Consider the following 18,623-nt stretch of genomic DNA (forward strand, 5'->3'; position numbering starts at 1 on the left):
TTGCTGTGGTTGTGGTGTAGGTCGGCAGCTGCAGCTCTGATTCAACCCCTAGCTTGGGAACTTCCATATGCCACAGGTGTGGCCCTAAAAAGAAAAAAAAGAAAAGAATACATGAACTCCCTACAACTCAACAATAGCAATAGTAATAACAACAATCAAAACAAACAAGATTTGAACAGACACTTCTCCAATGAAGATATACAAATGACCAATTAGCACAAGAAAAGATGCACAACATAACTAGTCATTAGGGAAATGCAAATCAAAAATATAATGAGAGGTTCCCTGGTGGTGCAGCAGGTTAAGGATCTGGCATTGTCACTGCTGTGACTCAGGTTCGATTCCTGACCTAGAAACTTCTGTATGCTGCAGGTGTGGCAAATAAATAAACAAACAACCTACCATGAGATGCTACTTTGTACCCCATTAGGATAGCTATTATTAAAAAAACCCAAAAAACCCCAAACAACAACAACAACAACAAAAAAACTGGAGTTCCCCTCATGGCTCAGCAGTAACAACCACCACCACTATCCACAAGAATATGGGTTCAATCCCTGGCCTCAGTCAGTGGGTTAAGGATCCAACATTGCTGTGAGCTGTGGTGTAGGTTGCAGACCTGACTCATATCTTGCATTGCTGTCACTGTGGCATAGCGGCAGCTGCAGCTCTGATTTGACCCCTACCCTGGAAACTTCCACATGCTGCAGATTCGGCCCTAAAGAGCCATAAACAAAACAAAAACAAACAAAAAACCCAAAAAATAACAAGTGTTGGCAAGGATATGAAGAAATTGGAACCCTTGTGCTCTGCTGTGGGAAATATCAAATGGTGCAGCTGTGATGGGTAACAGTATGATGCTTAACCAAATAATTAACACAGAATTACCATATATGATCCAGCGATTCCATTTTTTGATATATACCCCAAAGAACTGAAAGCAGGGATTTGAACAGTTATTTTTATTTCATTGTTTATAGTAGCATTATTCACAATACCCAAAACGTAGAAACAACCAAAACATCCACCAAGAGATTAATGGATAAACAAATTGTGGTATATACATAAAATGTAATTATTATCCAGCCATAAAAGGAATGAATTTCGGGATTTCCCATCGTGGCGCAGCAGAAATGAATCCAACTAGGAACCATGAGGTTTTGGGTTTGATCCCTGGCCTCGCTCAGTGGGTTAAGGATTCGGTGTTGCCATGAGCTGCAGTGTAGTTAGCAGATGTGGTTCAGATCCTGGGTTGCTGTGGCTGCGGCCAGCTGTAGCTCCGATTTCAATGCCTAATCTGGGAACTTCCATGTGCCATGGGTGTGGCCCTTAAAAAAAAAAAAAAAAAAGTGAAATTCTGATGCATGATACAATATGGATTAACTTTTGAAGAAATTATGCTGAGATAAGCAAGAAATAAAGGACAAATATTGTATGATTCTACTTACATGAAGTATGTAGAATTGTTAAATTCAGAGACAGAAAGTAGACTGGCGGCTAACAGAGAAACAAAAGTGGAGTTATTGTTTAAAAGGTAGAGAGTTTCTGTTTTGAATGATGAAAAAAATTCTAAAATGGATAGTGGCGATAGTTGCACAACACTGTGAATGTACTTGATGCCACTGGATGGTACACTTAAAAATGGTTAAGATGGTGTGGTGGTGTCCTGCTGTGGTGCAGGGGTTAAGTAGCTGTCATTGTCTCTGGGCAGTTTGGGTTTGATTCCCAGCCCAGACCATGGGTTAAAGATCTGGTATTGCTGCAGCTGTGGCAGAGGTCACAGCTTTAGCTCAGATTCAACCCTGGCCCAAGAACTTCCATATTACACATCTGCAGCCAAAAAAATAAATAATGGTTAAGATGGTAAATTTATGTTTATTTCACCACATTTTTTAAAAAAATCACACACATACATATACAAAAGACTATCTAGTAATTTACCATGCTCCAAGTCTTCCCTTACTCCAAAAGATCAAAAATCTGAAACACGATCAACGTTATCTGCTTAGTACAGGATATGTTAAAATGTAAAATGGCTTTCCCAGAGAGCTGATTCCAAATCTCTGAAGTATCTTGAGCCCACAGTCTACTAAAAAAAAAGTGATACTGTACACCTGAAACTAGCCCAACCTTGTAAATCAACTATACTTCAATTAAGAAAAACAAACAACGAGTTCCTGTCATGGCTCAGTGGTTAACGAATTGGACTAGGAACCATGAGGTCGCAGGTTTGATCCTTGGCCTTGCTCAGTGGGTTAAGGATCCAGCATTGCTGTGAGCTGTGGTGTACGTCACAGATGGGGCTCGGATCCCACATTGCTGTGGCTGTGGCGTAGGCCAGCGGCTACAGCTCCGATTCAACCCCTAGCCTGGGAATCTCCATATGCCGCGGGAGCAGCAGCACAAAAAATGGCAAAAAGACAAAAAAAAAAGAAAGAAAGAAAAACAAACAAAAATAAGTGAGTTCCTGGGTAACTTAATACTCCAGTAGAGGAGTTCCCATCATGGCACAGCAGAAACGAATCCAACTAGGAACCATGAGGTTTCGGGTTTGATCCCTGGCCTCGCTCAGTGGGTTAAGGATTTGGTGTTGCTGTGGCTCTGGTATAGGCCAGCAGCTACAGCTCTGATTCGACCCATAGACTGTGAACCTCCATATGCCGCAAGTGCGGCCCTAAAAGACAAAAGACAAAAAAAAAAGACTCCAGTAGGTACAACCACTGTGGAAAACAGTATGGAGGTACCTCAGAAAACCAAATATAGAACTACCATGTGATCCAGCAATCCCACTTCTGGGCATATATCCAGACAAAGTTTTCATTGAAAAAGATACAGGCACCCCCTATGTTCATTGCAGCACTATTCACAATAGCCAAGACATAGAAACAACCTGAATGTTCAACGACAGATGAATGAATTAAGACATGGCACACAAACATAATGGAATACTACTCAACCATAAAAAAGGAACAAAATCATGTCATTTGTGGCAACATGGATGGAACTAGAGACTCATACTAAGCGAGGTAAGTCGGAAAGAGAAAGACAAACACCATATGGTATCACTTTTATCTGGAATCTACTATAAGGCACAAATGAACCTATCTACAGAAAAGAAACTCAAGAACATGGAGAACAGACTTGTGGTTGCCAAAAGGGAGGGGGGGGGAATGGGAGGAACTGGGTGTTTGGGTTTAGTAGATGCAATCTATTGCATTGGGAGTGAATAAGCAATGAGATCCTGCTGTATAGCACAGAGAACTATATCTGATCACCTGTGATGGAACATAATTGACAGTAATGTGAAAAGGATTATATGGATGTATGCCTAGGTCACTTGCCGTGCAGCAGAAACTGACAGAACACTGTAAATCAACTACAAGAAAAAAAAAAAAAGAAACCTCCAGAGGCTAGGAGTTCCTCTTGTGGCTCAGCAGGTTAAAAATCCATCTAGCATCCATGAAGATGTGGGTTCCATCCCTGGCCTCGCTCAGTGAGCTAAGGATCCAGTGTTGAAGCAAGCTACAGCATAGGTTGCAGATGCAGATCAGATCTGGCACCGCTGTGGCTGTGGTGTAGGCCTGCAGCTCCAACTGACTCCGAGCCTGGGAACTTTCACGTCACGGGGTATGGCCATTAAAAACAAACAAACAAAAAAACCCACCTGTGCTACCTCAGAGACTAGAGCCACTACAGTGACAATGACCTATCCTTAACCAGCTGCACCACAAGAGAACTCTAAATATACTACGCTAATTAGAATTTTCACAATGGGCGCATAATACTTTTAAAATTGGAGGAGGAGGAATACTTGTTGTGGTTCAGCAGTAAAGAACCTGACTAGTAGTCATGAGGATGCGGGTTCAATCCTTGATGCAATCAGTGGGTTAAAGATCTGGTGTTGCCGTGACCTGTGGTGTAGGTCACAGATGAAGCCTGGATCCTGTGTTGCTACATCTGCAGTATAGGCTGGCAGCTGTAGCTCTGATTCCACCCCTAGCCTGGAAGCTCCCATATGTCCAACATGTACCCCCCCCCCCAAAAAAAAGGAAAAAGGAAAAAAATTGGGGAGGAAAGAAACACAAAGAATAAAGCAGAATTTTTTTTAAAGACTTAAGAATTTTTTTCTTCTCCTTAAACTTAAATAAAAAGAACAGAGGACATGTCTCCTCCCTTTCTCTGCTCAAAGGTTACTTCGCCAACCCCTTCTCTCACTCAAGCTGGCTTAGAAAAATTCAAAGGGGCACAAATCCAATCTGCCATCCTCTACCCCACAACACTTTAGTTAACTCTTGAAGATAATGCCCAGAGACTCACCAATAGAGAAAGAGGAGACATGTAAGGTCCCCTGGTCTCTTCTGAAACAGCAGGTTCCTGTGTGCCCACCATTCCAAGGGCTTTGAAGTGTTGTTTTCCTGCATAAGAAGAACTATAATGGCTGTAGGAGAAGTGTCAGCAGAATAACCCTCACAAAACACTGTACATGTAATCTAGGTTGACCATATATCCTGGAAATACAAATTATAGATTGATGTACAGTAGTAGATCTGCTTTGGATACTAATTTTATGATCACAAGCCAAAAGAAGGGAGGAAAATGCTGCAGCCCAGTGGGTTAAGAATCCAAACACTGGAGTTTCCGTCATGGCACAGCGGAAATGAATCCGACTAGGAACCATGAGGTTTCGGGTTCAATCCCTGGCCTCACTCAGTGGGTTAAAGATCTGGCATTGCCATGAGCTGTAGTGTAGGTTGCAGACGCCGCTCAGATCCTGTGTTGCTGTGGCTGTGGTGTAGGCCTGAGGCTACAGCTCCAATTAGATCCCTAGCCTGGGAACCTCCATATGCCGCAGGTGGGGCCCTAAAAAGACAAAAAAAAAAAAATCCAAATGCAGCAGTTTGGGTAGTTATGGAGGCAAGAGTTTGATCTCCTGCCTGGTGCAGTGGGGTAAAGGATCCGGCATTGCCATAGCTACAGAGTAGGTCACAACTGGATTCAATCCCCTGGCCTAGGAACTTCCATATGCCTAGAGGGATGGCCTTAAAAACAATTAAAATTTTAAAAAAAAACCTTTTAATTTTTAAAGGAAAGCAGGAAAAACAGAGGGAATGATCAGATTTTTAAAAAGTGATTATAAAGGTAAATTAGAAGGACTGCATTAATTCAAGAAAAAGCTGATTAGGACAACTAAAAACATGGGCATAACTTAGTCAACATAAGAAAAGAACAGCAGCCATCTTTAACAGACACTGTCCTGGTGGAAGAAAATGGGAAGCAGGGAAAAAAATATGTTTAGAAAGGGGGATTAGTTAGAGAATTATCTTAATGATTAGGTGGCTTTGAAGAAGCCAGTTTCAACTTGGAACTGAAGGATGGTCTGAGGCTCAGACAAAAAAGGACAATACCTTCCTCAGAATAGGGGCTAAAAAGCTAAGCTAAGGGGGAAATAAGAAGAAATTAAGAAATATATGTAAGTATGTGTGTATGAAACCATGCAAAGAGCATGTGAACAAATTATGTGAGTTAACACTATCTGTTCAAAAAAAAAAAAGGCCTAAATCCTTATACTATAATCAACTGAACATGTGTAATAATGATGACCTAGAAGACCTGGAGTTAGGTTTCCGACCTAGGATCAAACCTTAAAGAGAGGAAACAAATGAACCATAAAGAATTGCTTTTCTTATAGTGATGCAACTTGCTTGTTGAGCAGACTGAGGCACAGACAATTCAAGGTCTCATAACAGCACTGATGAGTTAGTTGCTCTACTCTAAGGAAGAAAACTGCTAATGCACCCAGGTTTCCATTAAACACTCACATTTTCTTTATTTTCGGATGAGCTACATATTGCATCTTTCTTCCTGCGGCCATGGTCCAAGGCATTTGGAGTGCTACAAAGCAGCTGTGCCTACAAAAGATTGTTTTCTGAGAAAATGCAGCATCCTCGAGCCACAGGTAAGCTAGAAACCCTCTGCATACCACCTGACAAGCAACCCAAACCCAAGAAACATGAGTTACTCACTGGGCTGCATTTTAAAAGGTGTTGGTGATAACTCCTGTAGATCAAAAAAACTGAGAGTTAAACCCAAATATGGTTTGATTTTTTTTTTTCCCCATCTTTTGGCTGCTCCGCAGCACAGAGTTCCTGGGGCAGGGATCGAATCTGAGCAGAAGCTGTGACCTACACCATAGCTGTGGCAACAACTGGTAATCAAACATGCATCTCTGCCACTGCTGAGACACTGTTGATCCTGCTGCACCACAGTGAGAAGTAATTTGGTTTTTCTTCAGGGAGTTTCCATCATGGCTCAGTGGAAACGAATCTGACTGGCATCCATGAAGACAAAAGATTGATCCCTGGCCTCGTTCAGTGGGTTAAGGATCAAGCACTGCTGTGAGTTGTGATGTAGGTCACAGACAAGGCTCGGATCTGACGTTGCAGTGGCTGTGGCACAGGCCGGCAGCTGCAGCTCTAATTCAACCCTTAGCCTGGGAACCACGGATACAGCCCTAAAAAGACAATACACACACACACACACACACACACACACACACACACACACACATTTATAAAATTTGGTTATTCTTCAGTGGCTTGAAACATCCCACTTTTCTTCTATTCTAGGAGCCCTCTATCTAGTTAATATGACTCTTCTAATAACAATACGCAAGGTGTTCTCTGTGGTAAATATCAAGACATTCAGTGACATCCTGGAGATAAGGACTTGATTTCACTTGCATAATCAAATATATAGACATGCATCAAAGATGATGAGTTTGTCCTACATCTTATATAGATAATTTACAAGTTACTAATTTTTCAGCATTGACTATTGAGAGCTAATATTTATTTTTGATTAATTTTTTCTTTTTTCTTTGGCTTTTCAGGGCTGCAGGTGCAGCATATGTAAGTCCCCAGGCTAGGGGCTGAATCAGAGCTACAGCTGCTGGCCTACACCACAGCCATAGCAACATGGGATCCGAGCCATCTTTGTGACCTATACCACAGCTCACAGCAACACCGGATCCTCTGACCCACTGAGCAAGGCCAGGGAGTGAACCTGCATCCTCAGGGATACCAGTCAACTGTTTCCACTGTGCCACAACGGGAACTCCCTATTTTTTTTTTTTCTTTTTCTTCTAATATATAAAAGTGGCACCTAATTCATGTAAACATCAAAGAATAAAGTTCTAAAAAGATTAAAATAGGAGTTCCCGTTGTGGCTCAGTGGTTAACTAATCCAACCAGGAACCATGAGGTTGCAGGTTCAATCCCTGGCCTTGCTCAGTGGGTTAAGGATCTGGCATTGCCGTGAGCTGTGGTGTAGGTTGCAGACGCGGCTTGGATCCCATGTTGCTGTGGCTCTGGCATAGGCCAGCAGCTACAGCTCCGATTAGACCCCTAGCCTGGAAACCTCCATATGCCACGAGAGCGGCCCTAGAAATGGCAAAAAGACAAAAAATAAAATAAAATAAGCAAAATAAAATAAAAAGATTAAAACAGTCAAACGGAAAATTTATGATGTTTAAGAAGTTGAGTTACGTAGTTTCTGCTGTGACCAATTGCAGCAGCTTGGGTAACTGTGTAGGTGCAAATTCAATCCCGGCCTAGCACAGTGGGTTAAATGACCTAACATTGGTGCAGCTGTGGCATAAGTCACAGCTATGGCTCAGAATGAATCCTTGGCCCAAGAACTTCCATATGCCATTGGTGTGGGCTTAAAAAAAATAACTAAAATTATTTTTCATTCCCTGGGTATTCTCTAACTGAACATTTTAAGGTTCTCCAACAAAGACTATTCAATAGTAATAATTATAAAATGCTTGGTATGCATTAGGTGCACATTTTCATTTAATCCTCACAGCTGCCATTTATGAAAAGTGCTATTGTTATTTCCATTATTTTTTTTTTCTTTTCTTCAGAGCCACACTTGCAGCATATGGAAGTTCCCCAGCTGGGGTCAAATTAGAGCTGCAGCTGCCAGCCTATACCACAGCCACAGCAACACAGGATCCAAGCCACATCTGTGACCTACACCACAGCTCGAGGCAACACCAGACCTTTAACCCACTAAGTGAGGCCAGGGATCAAATCCTCATCCTCATGGATTACTAGTCAAGTTTGTTACCACTGAGCCACAACTGGGAACTCCTATTTCCATTATTATTATTATTATTTCTTTATTACAAATAAACTGAGGTCCCTGGAAGTTAAGAAACTTGTCAGAGTCAGTTTGTGAAGCAGTAAGCCACTGGAATCCAGACACTCTGATGCCAGAGCTTACACTCTGCACTTCCAACCTCAAAGACGTAGTACTATTCACATGCAGATTTAACAACCTAGACCCAAGTGCAGCATAGTATTTTCCTCTATTTTAAAAACAATACTGGGAGTTCCCGTCGTGGTTAACGAATCCGACTAGGAACCATGAGGTTGCTGGTTCGGTCCCTGCCCTTGCTCAGTGGGTTAACGATCTGGCGTTGCCGTGAGCTGTGGTGTAGGTTGCAGACGAGGCTCGGATCCCGCGTTGCTGTAGCTCTGGTGTAGGCCGGTGGCTACAGCTCCGATTCAACCCCTAGCCTGGGAACCTCCATATGCCGAGGAAGTGGCCCAAGAAATAGCAACAACAACAACAACAACAACAACAACAAAAGACAAAAAAGACAAAAAAAATAAAAAAAATAAAAACAATACTGGTGGAGTTCCCGTTGTGGCGCAGTGGAAATGAATCCGACTAGGAACCATGAGGTTGCAGATTCAATCCCTGGCCTTGCTCAGTGGGTTAAGGATCTGGCATTGCCATGAGCTGTGGTGTAGGTCACAGACTCAGCTTGGATCTGTCATTGCTGTGGCTGTGGCATGGGCTGGCAGCTACAGCTCCGATTCGACCCCTAGCCTGGGAACCTCCACATGCCGTGGGTGCGGCTCTAAAAAGACAAAAGGCAAAAACAAACAAACAAACAAATAAATAAATAAATAAAAATGAAAGCAATACTGGAGTTCCCACTGTGGCTCAGCAGAAATGAAATCTGACTAGTATCCATGAGGACGCAGGTTCGATCCCTGGCTTCGTTCAGTGGGTTAAGGATGTGGTGTTGCCGTGAGCTGTGTCGTAGATAGACAGCAGATGAAGCTCAGATCTGGCGTTGCTGTGGCTGTGGCTTAGGCCAGCAGCTATAGCTCCCATTGGACCCTAGCCTGGGAACCTCCATATGCGTTAGCTGAATCCCCCCCCAAAAAAAAGACAAAAAAAAAAAAAAAAAACCAAAAAACAATGCTGACTGCATGTGATGGGTAAAATAAATAGCCTTCATTTTCACAATACAGTTCAAATCTGGGAAACTTAAACTTTTCAAGGGAAGAATCTAGGACTCAAAGTTCACTCACGCCCAAAGTGAAACATTCTCTACAGAGTCTGCATAGGATAAAATCCCCATGCTAGTTCATTCAGCAAAAGAACTTACATTCCAGCTAACTGTATTTCTTCAGATCCTGTGGAATCCAAGTGACCTGCAATCAGATGTAAAGAGTTATTCTTGTCCACACATTCTGTCTTGCCTTCTAATTTTCCTCATTACCAGTTAGCCATATTAATTTCAAAAGCTGACCTTTTGAACACAAACGTTCTTGACAGGTACTAAACACATGGTACAAGATGCCACGGTACAAGCTACGAGTTCATGGAAACTTAAGAATTTACATGTGTCACGCAAAGAAAAAATCCTGGGGAGCAGTGCACTATGTCAACATACAGGAAAGCTTATCACTCAGGAAATGTGAAATTACAACAAATACCAAAATGGTTGACTACTAAAACATATTCCTTTGCGGCACACATCCTAAAAAAAACACTTAAGAATTAGCTGACAAAAGCATTTTTTTTTTCCTCCTGAGATTAGACTAGGGCATAAAACTTTACATTTTAATGACCACTTTCATTTCCACAACCAATCAATCAAAATATTACTTCTTGTTTAATTCTCTCAATGCAAAGTGACTTCTATTAGGGTCAATTCTCTTCCCATTGACTAAACTATTCTCCCTAAACACCTTCTAGGTAGCCAAAGAATTCCATCCTCAAGGATCTCTTATCTACTCTTAGCACCTTCTGTCTCTATTCTACTACCCACTCCTCTCCCCTAACAATAATTCCTTCCCTTAAGGCCTTTACCTCCCCCTTTTCCCTACCAGTTTCATCGAGGTCTGCAGAAGTGGTAAACTGAGTGGCAGACATCTCCCCGCTGCTAAGATTCGAAAGATCAAGGCAACGTTTTGGGGTTCCTCTGTTGAGACATAATAGTACATCAAGATTCCCATTAGGGTGTAAAATGCTTAAAAGGCAAAGATGACTTATTCTCTTCATTTGAAACATGCTTCAATTACTATCACATAATCTGAATAGTGTCCAAATAAATCTAATTGCTTTTTGGAAATATTTCAGATTAGGCTGAGAAAAATCTCTTTTTTACTCCAATAATCTGCATCTCATTTTCTCCTCACCAACATATTGAGACAAGGTAATTTTATTTTATTTCATTTATTTTGGCTTTTTTGGGCCACACCTGCAGCATATGGATGTTTCCAGGCTAGACATCGAATTGGAGCTACAGCTGCTGGCCTACACCACAGCCAGAGCAACTGGGGATCTGAGCCCTGCCTGCAACCTGCCACCACAACTCAGGGCAACGCCAGATCCTTAACCCCGTGAGCAAGGTTAGGGATTGAACCCACATCCTTGCGGATACCAGTCAGGTTGGTAACCTGCTGAGCCACAACGGGAACTCCTGAAATAAACAAAATAATTTTAAGGAAGTGGCTGAGGTGGGGCTTGACCCCACATCTTTTGCCCTATGCATGATGATTTCTCCCTGGAATCTCCAGTGTTTCTCTGGTCTATGATTCTCCAACTTTGTTGGTTAGCTAAGGCATCAGGGCATGGCATGAACAGAATTTAAAGTACAATAACAACATTAGTACTAGTACTAATACACTGACAATGCACATAACACAAAAGAATTTTCAAAGATTTTGGAGCTCCCTGGTGGCTTACTAGGTTAAAGACCCAGCCTTGTCACTGCTGTGCCAGTGTTGGATTCCTGCCCTGGGAACTTCCGCACACCTTGGGGAGCACCAAGCGGGGGAAAAAAAAAAAAAAAAAAAAAAAAAAGATTTTCCCAGACACCACATCATTTGATTCTCACAAGATCCTAGTAAGACAAAAAGAGCTGACTACTATGCCTACATCACAGAAAAGAAGCCTGAAACTCAAAAGGGTCACATGGTTAGTCAAGGGCAGAGCTAAGACGCAAACCCTGATCTTTAAGCCAGGATAATTTTGTAAAGCCCCAAAACTGTTCAGAAGATCTAAGCAGATAAGGTTTGAAAAGAGGAGTTCCCCCTGGCCCAGCAGAAACGAATCCGAGTAGGAACCATGGGGTTGCGGATGGATCCCTGCCCTTGCTCAGTGGGTTAACGATCCGGCATTGCCGAGAGCTGTGGTGTAGGTCGCAGACGCGGCTCGGATCTGGCGTTGTTGTGGCTCTGGTGTAGGCTGGCAGCTACAGCTCCGATTCTACTCCTAGCCTGGGACCCTCCATATGCCACAGGTGCGGCCCTAAAAGGACAAAAAGAGACCAAAAAAAGTGTAAAAAGAAAAAATGGATTTACCCGGATAAAATGCTGAGGTTTGCAGAATCGCCAAAAAGTTTCTTCTTCAGTGGAGTTCCAGGGCGATCAGAACTCATGGAAAAGGAAGTCTCTCTCTCCAGGAGCAGGTTTAGTATCTTCCTATGATTGGACCTAAAACTGGGTCCTGAGCCAGGTCTTCCCCCCTCAGCCATGTTCTCCGAGGTCTCCCTAAAAGAAAAGAAAGCCTAGCAAGAGAGGGAGCGGTCACGGACACGGGTGCACCCCAGTGGTCTAGCTTTCCCGCCCTGCTCCACCCTTCCCAGCAGCGACCGAGGGGACAGCGCTGGAGGCGGCGCACTCCTCAGCGGGGAACCCAGGTTGGCTCTGAGCTTAAACAGCACTTGTCCCCAGCGGCTCGGTCTTTGCAGCGGAACCTGAACTTACCGAAAGGCAGCCTCAGGGCCTTAAAGAAGTTAAAGAGAAAAGGACTTGGCCTTGTTAAGAGGCACACAGCTTAGGATTCCTGACTGGAACTCCGGTCTCCTAACTCGCGATACTGCCTGTCCGGTCTCCCTAAAGTCCGTTCGCGGGCGGGCGATTCCCTGGAGGCGCCGGCTCCGGGCTTACCTCAGGGAGGAGTCTGCGACGTGCCTTCGGGAGGAAGAGAAGTAGGTAGGGGTCAGACACAAACGAAGACTCCAGCAGAATTAAAGGAACTCTGGGGAAAGGACGAGATTTAACCAGATGACGGTTCTCCCCCTCGACCAGAGAGGCCGCGGTCGGGCTTCGCCGCCCCTCAGAGCAGACGGTGGAAATTACAGCCTCAGAGTAAAATCAACAGCCACAACCCTTAGCCATTCAAACCTTCCGCCCTCCCTCGAAGCTGCGTCAGCCAATCTCGACGCGCGCAGACTGCCCTCGGCCATTCGTTCGCCTCGACTATCACCCGGGCGAGTAAGCAGTTCTAGAAGGAGCGAGATTTGCCCCGCCCCACAGGCAGAGCCGGCTGCCGATTGGCCTAACAGCTTTCGGCCAGCCCCTAGTTAAGGCCCGCCCCACAGGGAGCTTGGAGGCTCATTGGCTCGCTCCCTGGCCAATCACCATACGCTTTCCGATTTCTCCCTTCCCTCAGCAGTGCCAACCCCGGGACGTTTAAATTGCACCTTGCTAGCGACTACCGCGCCTTAGAATAATACCTGGAGAAATTAATGTAGGTGGGAGGGTGTTTCAAACGTTTCTTTTTTTTCCTTGCTTCATTTTCGTGTCGTTAAGTAGACCTTTCCCTCTAATTTGCCGTTCTTCCCCTACAGATGGAATATTTGCCACCGGTGTGGCAAATGTTGAGGCAAGACAGGTGTGTGGTTATGATGTGCCATTCGCTCTTCCAAGAGCTTTTCTTGGTCACTGTCCCTTTAAAGCGTTCAGCATCTGAGACGCTACGGTGTGTGTGGTAAAGGAAATTCCTTTTCAAGGAAAGTAGGAGAGCTGAATAATCTCTTGGCATAATCTTTATCACAGTCCAAAGAATATCAAACTTTGATTGTCTGTGAAAATTTAAATATTGACTAGGTGATAGTAGTAATTTATCCTTTTTTTTTTTTTTTTTTCTTTTTAGGGCCGCATCCGCGGCTTATGGAAGTTCCCACGCTAGGGGTCAAATTGGTGCTACAGCTGCCACCCTATACCACAGCCACAGCAACGCCAGATTCGAGCCATGTCTGCGACTTACAACCCAACTCAGGGCAACGCAGGATACTTAACTCCAGCCTGCCTCCTCATGGATTGACAGTCAGGTCTGCTTCCATTGGGCCACAACGGGAACTCCCATAGTAATAATTTATTCTTAATCTTGGGGATTTGCTTTAAATAATCCTGTGGAAATGGCAGTGAATATAGGTAAGACTGGCCATGAATATTGGGTGACGGGTTAACTAGGGGTCCATGACATCATTGCTTTCAAAGTTTAAACTGTATACTAATCACCTGGGGATCTTGTTAAAAGTGCAGATTCTGATTCAGTAAATCTGGATTGGGGCCCAAGATTCTGCACTTCTAACAAGCTCCCAGATGATGCTAATGCAGCTGGTCCTGGGAACATACTTTGAGTAGCAGAGGATTATCCTGTTTTCCTTGGATATTTGAAATTTTCCGTAATAAGAAATGTTTAAAATAACCTCAGAAGCTCTTTTACTCTATTTTATTTATTTTTGTCTTTTTGCCTTTTCTAGGGCTGCTCTTGTGGCATATGGAGGTTCCCAGGCTAGGAGTCTAATCGGAGCTGTAGTTGCCAGCCTATGCCACAGCCACGCAGGATCCGAGCCATGTCTGCAACCAGCACCACAGCTCGAGGCAACGCCGGATCTTTAACCCAGTGAGCATGGCCAGGGATCGAACTGGAAACCTCATGGTTCCTAGCCAGATTCGTTAACCACTGACCACAACGGGAACTCCAGAAGCTCTTTTAAATACAGGCTCCCAAAACAATTTAATAGGCCTAGAGTAGGGCCCAGGAATTATCAGGGCCCCCAGGTGCTAACCATGCATAGCTTATAGATCACACTATGAGAAACAAATCAGAAATACAACCTTTATCTTTGAAAGACAGTAAGTCAGAAATACAACCTTTAGCTGGTGTCAGAATCTTAGTGGCTGAGAAGTATAGTATAATTAGTCTAGTTTTCTATACTCTTTTCTTTTTCTTTTTTTTTTTCCTATTTTTTGCCTTTTTGCCATTTCTTGGGCCGCTTCTGCGGCATATGGAGGTTTCTAGGCTAGGGGTCTAATCGGAGCTGTAGCCGCTGGCCTACGCCACAGCCACAGCAACTCAGGATCCGAGCCGCATCTAAGACCTACACCACAGCTCACGGCAACGCTGGATCCTTAACCCACTGAGCAAGGCCAGGGATCGAACCCACAACCTCATGGTTTCTAGTCGGATTCGTTAACCACTGCGCCACAATGGGAACTCCTCTAATACTCTTTTCATCTGTAGAATCTGCTTCCTCAGAAAGGAGGTGTGTGAAGAATCTTTATCCTCTAGGATAGAGATGGTGAGTGTGGGAGTCAGCACAGAGCCATGCCGTGCCAGGTAAGTTTGACAATTAACCTGGAGATTAAGGGAATGTAGGATGAGTTGGTTTCCATTTTGATGGCCATGATCACACTTCATGGGGCCAGTGTCTTACTTCCTCACAGGTGGGAGGTGGAGACAGACAAAACTATCCTACAGCGGCGGCAAAAGCAGATAGATTATGGCAAGCGCACACCTGGTTACCAGTCCTTTCTACAGCAGGTTCCCAAGTGAGTGCAACTGTGGGTAGTCACAACAAGATGGTCAACCATGTGGCTTTTGTTCAATTTCAGGTGATAGAAAGATACTAGATCTGAGTGTTGTTAAAAAGTTGCAACATTACTAAAATATCCAGCAATCTAGCCCCCAAAATAAGTTTCCAAGATTTTTTTTTCAAATGCAGTAAGTTACACTTGGTCCATAAAACTTCTTAAAGCTCTATTAGGGAGTTCCCGTCATGCCTCAGGGGTAAGGAACCCAACTAGTATCCATGAGGAAACTGGCCTTGCTCTCTCGGTTGGGGATCCAGCAGTACCTTGAGCTGCAGTGTAGGTCACAGACGCAGCTTGGATCCCATGTTGTTGTGGCTGTGGTATAGGCTGGCAACTGCAGCTCTGATTCAGCCCCTAGCCTCGGAACTTCCATATGTCAAGGGTGCAGCTCTAAAAAAAAAAAGAAAAAGAAAACAAGCTCTATCAGTGTTTGCTGATGAAGTTTGTTTTCATCCATTTTCACCTCATGCCTCCAGCTGACTTGGATAATGACAACATACTTGCCTAACTACATGTAAGTTTACATGCATACATACAAGTTAATGTATGAAAAGGTAGAATTTATTTTAAAGAAATGTCAAATACAGTCTTTTATATCTATCTTGACTTCTGCGGGCATTGGAATATCTAATTCCCCTTCCCAGAAGAAAGAATATCAGAGAGTTGGGAAGTTTGGTGTTTAAAGATTTTCTTTGGATTGAGGGCACTGATCCTACCTCATTCTCAGGGAATCCCTAATGCGTCTCCTAATTCGCTGTGGTAAGTAGTGAGCTGTGCCCCTTCACCTTGACCTCAGTCTGACACAATCTGTTGTTGCCAGGGCACAGCGACTGCCAGGACTTCACCCTCAAACGCCAAACAAGAACAGGAGGTACAGCCGTCGATCCTGGGATGCCCAGATCAGGCAGTGGAGAAGAGCCCTACATTCCTGGGACCCCCCAACCAGCCTCTGCAGGCTGAGGGGTGTGTGCACTATTCCTGGTTCCTTCTTTGAGTGATGGACTAAGCCCCACCTCTCTCCACTTTGCAGAGGTTTAGCTTTCACTGGCTGAAAAGGGAGAGTGTGAATGAGGTTCATGTTCCTTTGACTCTACCGTCTCTCTAGGTGGGGAATGGAGAATCTCTTAGAGCCAATGGATTCTTCCCCTTTGCAACCCTCAGGGAATCTGGATGGAGACCAGAAGGGAACCCAGGTAGTATCCTCTGCTGCAATCCATTGGAGCAGGGTCAGAGATGGGATCTGGCCTAGGAGGCCAGAGTTATGATGGGGTTCAAGGTAGTAGCCCAAGAACAAAAGAAGGAAAATAAGAGAGCAGGACAAATTGCAAGACATGAGTTAAAAAAAAAAAAAAAAAAAAAAAAACCGTTGAAGGGAGTTCCCGTCGTGGCGTAGTGGTTCACGAATCCGCCTAGGAACCATGAGGTTGTGGGTTCGATCCCTGGCCTTGCTTAGTGGGTTAAGGATCTGGCGTTGTCGTGAGCTTGTCGTATGGGTTGAAGACACGGCTGGGATCCCACAGTGCTGTGCCTCTGGCGTAGGCGGCGGCTACAGCTCCGATTCGACCCCTAGCCTGGGAACTTCCATATGCCACGGGAGTGGCCCAAGAAAACGCAAGAGACAAAAAAAAAAAAAAACAAAAAAAAAAAAACCTGAAGCAAAAGTGGCATAAGGAGATCTAGTTAAAGTTAGTAATGGGAGAGATGTTGAGCTGCACTGGGGAAGCTATTTTATACTTGATGAAATGAGTGTCATCTTCCTTTGAAATGAGACCTGAAACCTCACTTGGAGGGTTTTAAGTGTCTCAGTTTCTTTCAGTATTTACTCAACCATTTAAGTATAGTAAGCATGGTCTTTTATTATTAAATAAAAAGAGGGATCACCTAATGGTGAAGATCAGAGGTTTTAGAGCCTAAGACTGCTTTCCTCCCACATCCACCTCAGCATGCTGAAGTTCCTGGGCCAGGGATGTAACCCATGCCACAGCAGCAACTCAAGCCACTTCAGTGCCTTACCCCACTGCACCACAAGAGAATTCCTCAACTGCTTTTTAATACCTCTGTCCATCACTGTTAAGGGAGTCACTTAACCTCTCCTGCTGTTTTATCTGTCAAATAGATTTTTGTCTCATTTTATTATTGTAAACAAAAATGAGAATACACATTTAAAGTATGCATCATGGTGCCTGAAACATAAGTGCTCCACCAACAGCAGTTATTGGAAACCATGTCTGTCTTTTTTTTTTTTTTTTTTTTTTTTTTTTTTGGCTTTTTAGGGCCTCAATTGGGGCTTGTGGAGATTCCCAGGCTAGGGGTCGAATCAGAGCTACAGCTGCTGGCCATAGCCAGAGCCACGCAACGCAGGATCTGAGCCGCGTCTGCAAGCTACACCATAGCTCATGGCAATGCCAGATTCTTAACCCACTGAGCAAGGCCAGGGATGTAATCCCAACCTCATGGTTCCTAGTTGGATTGTTTCTGCTGCACCACCAACAGGAGCTCCAGGAAAACCATGTCTCTTGTACTTCATGCCCCTGTGCCTTCTTTTGCTAAGGGAAATGTGCAGGGCAAGCAAGTGTGCAGTATATTCCCCCCCCCATTTTCTTCATAAATACATCACTTTCCCTCTACTTTTCTTTTTCAGCTTGCAGATTTGGTGGCTCCTGCCTCCTCCCTTTCCTGGATCTGTGAGGAAGATCCCCACCACTGGCTCTACGTTCTAGCTGATTACAATTATCTGTCCCAAACTTGAGTGGAGCACAAAATATTTAGGGAAAACATGTCTTTCAGAGGACTTGTTGCTGAATGTGACAATGAAATTACTTGCAGTACTTCTTTCCAATCGATTAAAAATGAAGTCTAAAACTCTGTCCTTTAAGAGATCATAACACGAAGGCATTGTTTAACCCACCCCATCTTCCCATTTTTTTACCGTCTCTCTAAACCTTCTCGATAGCTGAGACTCAAATTGACATAAGAGCCAGAAATCACCCAGCTTTTCCACAACCTCTTCACCTACTACTATATTCAGATTCTTAAAAAAGGACTGAAACTTTGGCTGAGGTGGGAGGTGGTGGGAGTGGTGGAGATTTTGTAAAAGGTGGTTTCCTCTTCCTGAGGAGAAAACAGAGCCATCAATATTTTCCCCTCATCTGTCTGTTTGCTCCCTCCCTTTCTGTCTAAAGGAAAGTGGTCCAGCTGTAACCACCATAATTTTCCCCTCCCCCTTCCCCCTCCCCCACGCAAGCAACTGAACCGCCTATGATGTCATAATCACAATCCCATTACCTCATCCTGCTGGGGGGGGGTGCGTAGGGGAGGAGGAGTGAACAGCCCTGGGCCCTGGTCAGCTTTACGATATTTTGGGTAACGGCTAATTACAGAACCAAGTAGGAACGGCCCCGCAACCGTTATAAGTCCTGGATTCTTAAGGCTCGAGCCGATCTGGCAGCTGGGAGAGGGGCTCTGGGACTCAGAGCAGGCCCTAATCGGCGCTTGGACTACACTTCCCAGAAGCCTTCACGCCGCGGACGGGTCCTCTGCTAGGAGAAAGGGGATTCCTTCAGAAAGGCGGCTGTAGAGGGTGGGACAGAAGAGCAGGTGAGAGGAACCTGAATTAGTTCTTTTACACTACTGGAACCGAGTTGAGGGCTG

The 18,623-nt window shown here is 44.2% G+C and overlaps 2 protein-coding genes across 2 annotated transcripts in view; one reads left to right on the forward strand and one right to left on the reverse strand.

The window, feature by feature from the left end:
- The window catches only part of CDC25C (cell division cycle 25C), a 34,541-nt gene extending 22,699 nt beyond the window's left edge, over positions 1 to 11,842 (reverse strand). The window contains 7 exon segments of the mRNA NM_001123095.1: positions 4,318 to 4,345; positions 4,348 to 4,415; positions 5,820 to 5,909; positions 6,024 to 6,057; positions 9,467 to 9,512; positions 10,191 to 10,285; positions 11,670 to 11,842. Coding sequence (NP_001116567.1) covers positions 4,318 to 4,345; positions 4,348 to 4,415; positions 5,820 to 5,909; positions 6,024 to 6,057; positions 9,467 to 9,512; positions 10,191 to 10,285; positions 11,670 to 11,842 — 534 coding nt within the window.
- Positions 12,700 to 18,391, forward strand: LOC100515533 (oocyte-specific histone RNA stem-loop-binding protein 2). The gene is given in 8 exon segments (XM_021084840.1): positions 12,700 to 12,840; positions 12,941 to 12,984; positions 14,623 to 14,718; positions 14,826 to 14,930; positions 15,793 to 15,902; positions 15,905 to 15,935; positions 16,078 to 16,165; positions 17,614 to 18,391. Coding segments are annotated over 7 exon segments (582 nt in total). The 5' UTR covers positions 12,700 to 12,840; the 3' UTR covers positions 17,722 to 18,391.

Source organism: Sus scrofa, chromosome 2 (genome assembly GCF_000003025.6).
Source record: "Sus scrofa isolate TJ Tabasco breed Duroc chromosome 2, Sscrofa11.1, whole genome shotgun sequence".
In the NCBI taxonomy this organism is placed as follows: Eukaryota; Metazoa; Chordata; class Mammalia; order Artiodactyla; family Suidae; genus Sus; species Sus scrofa.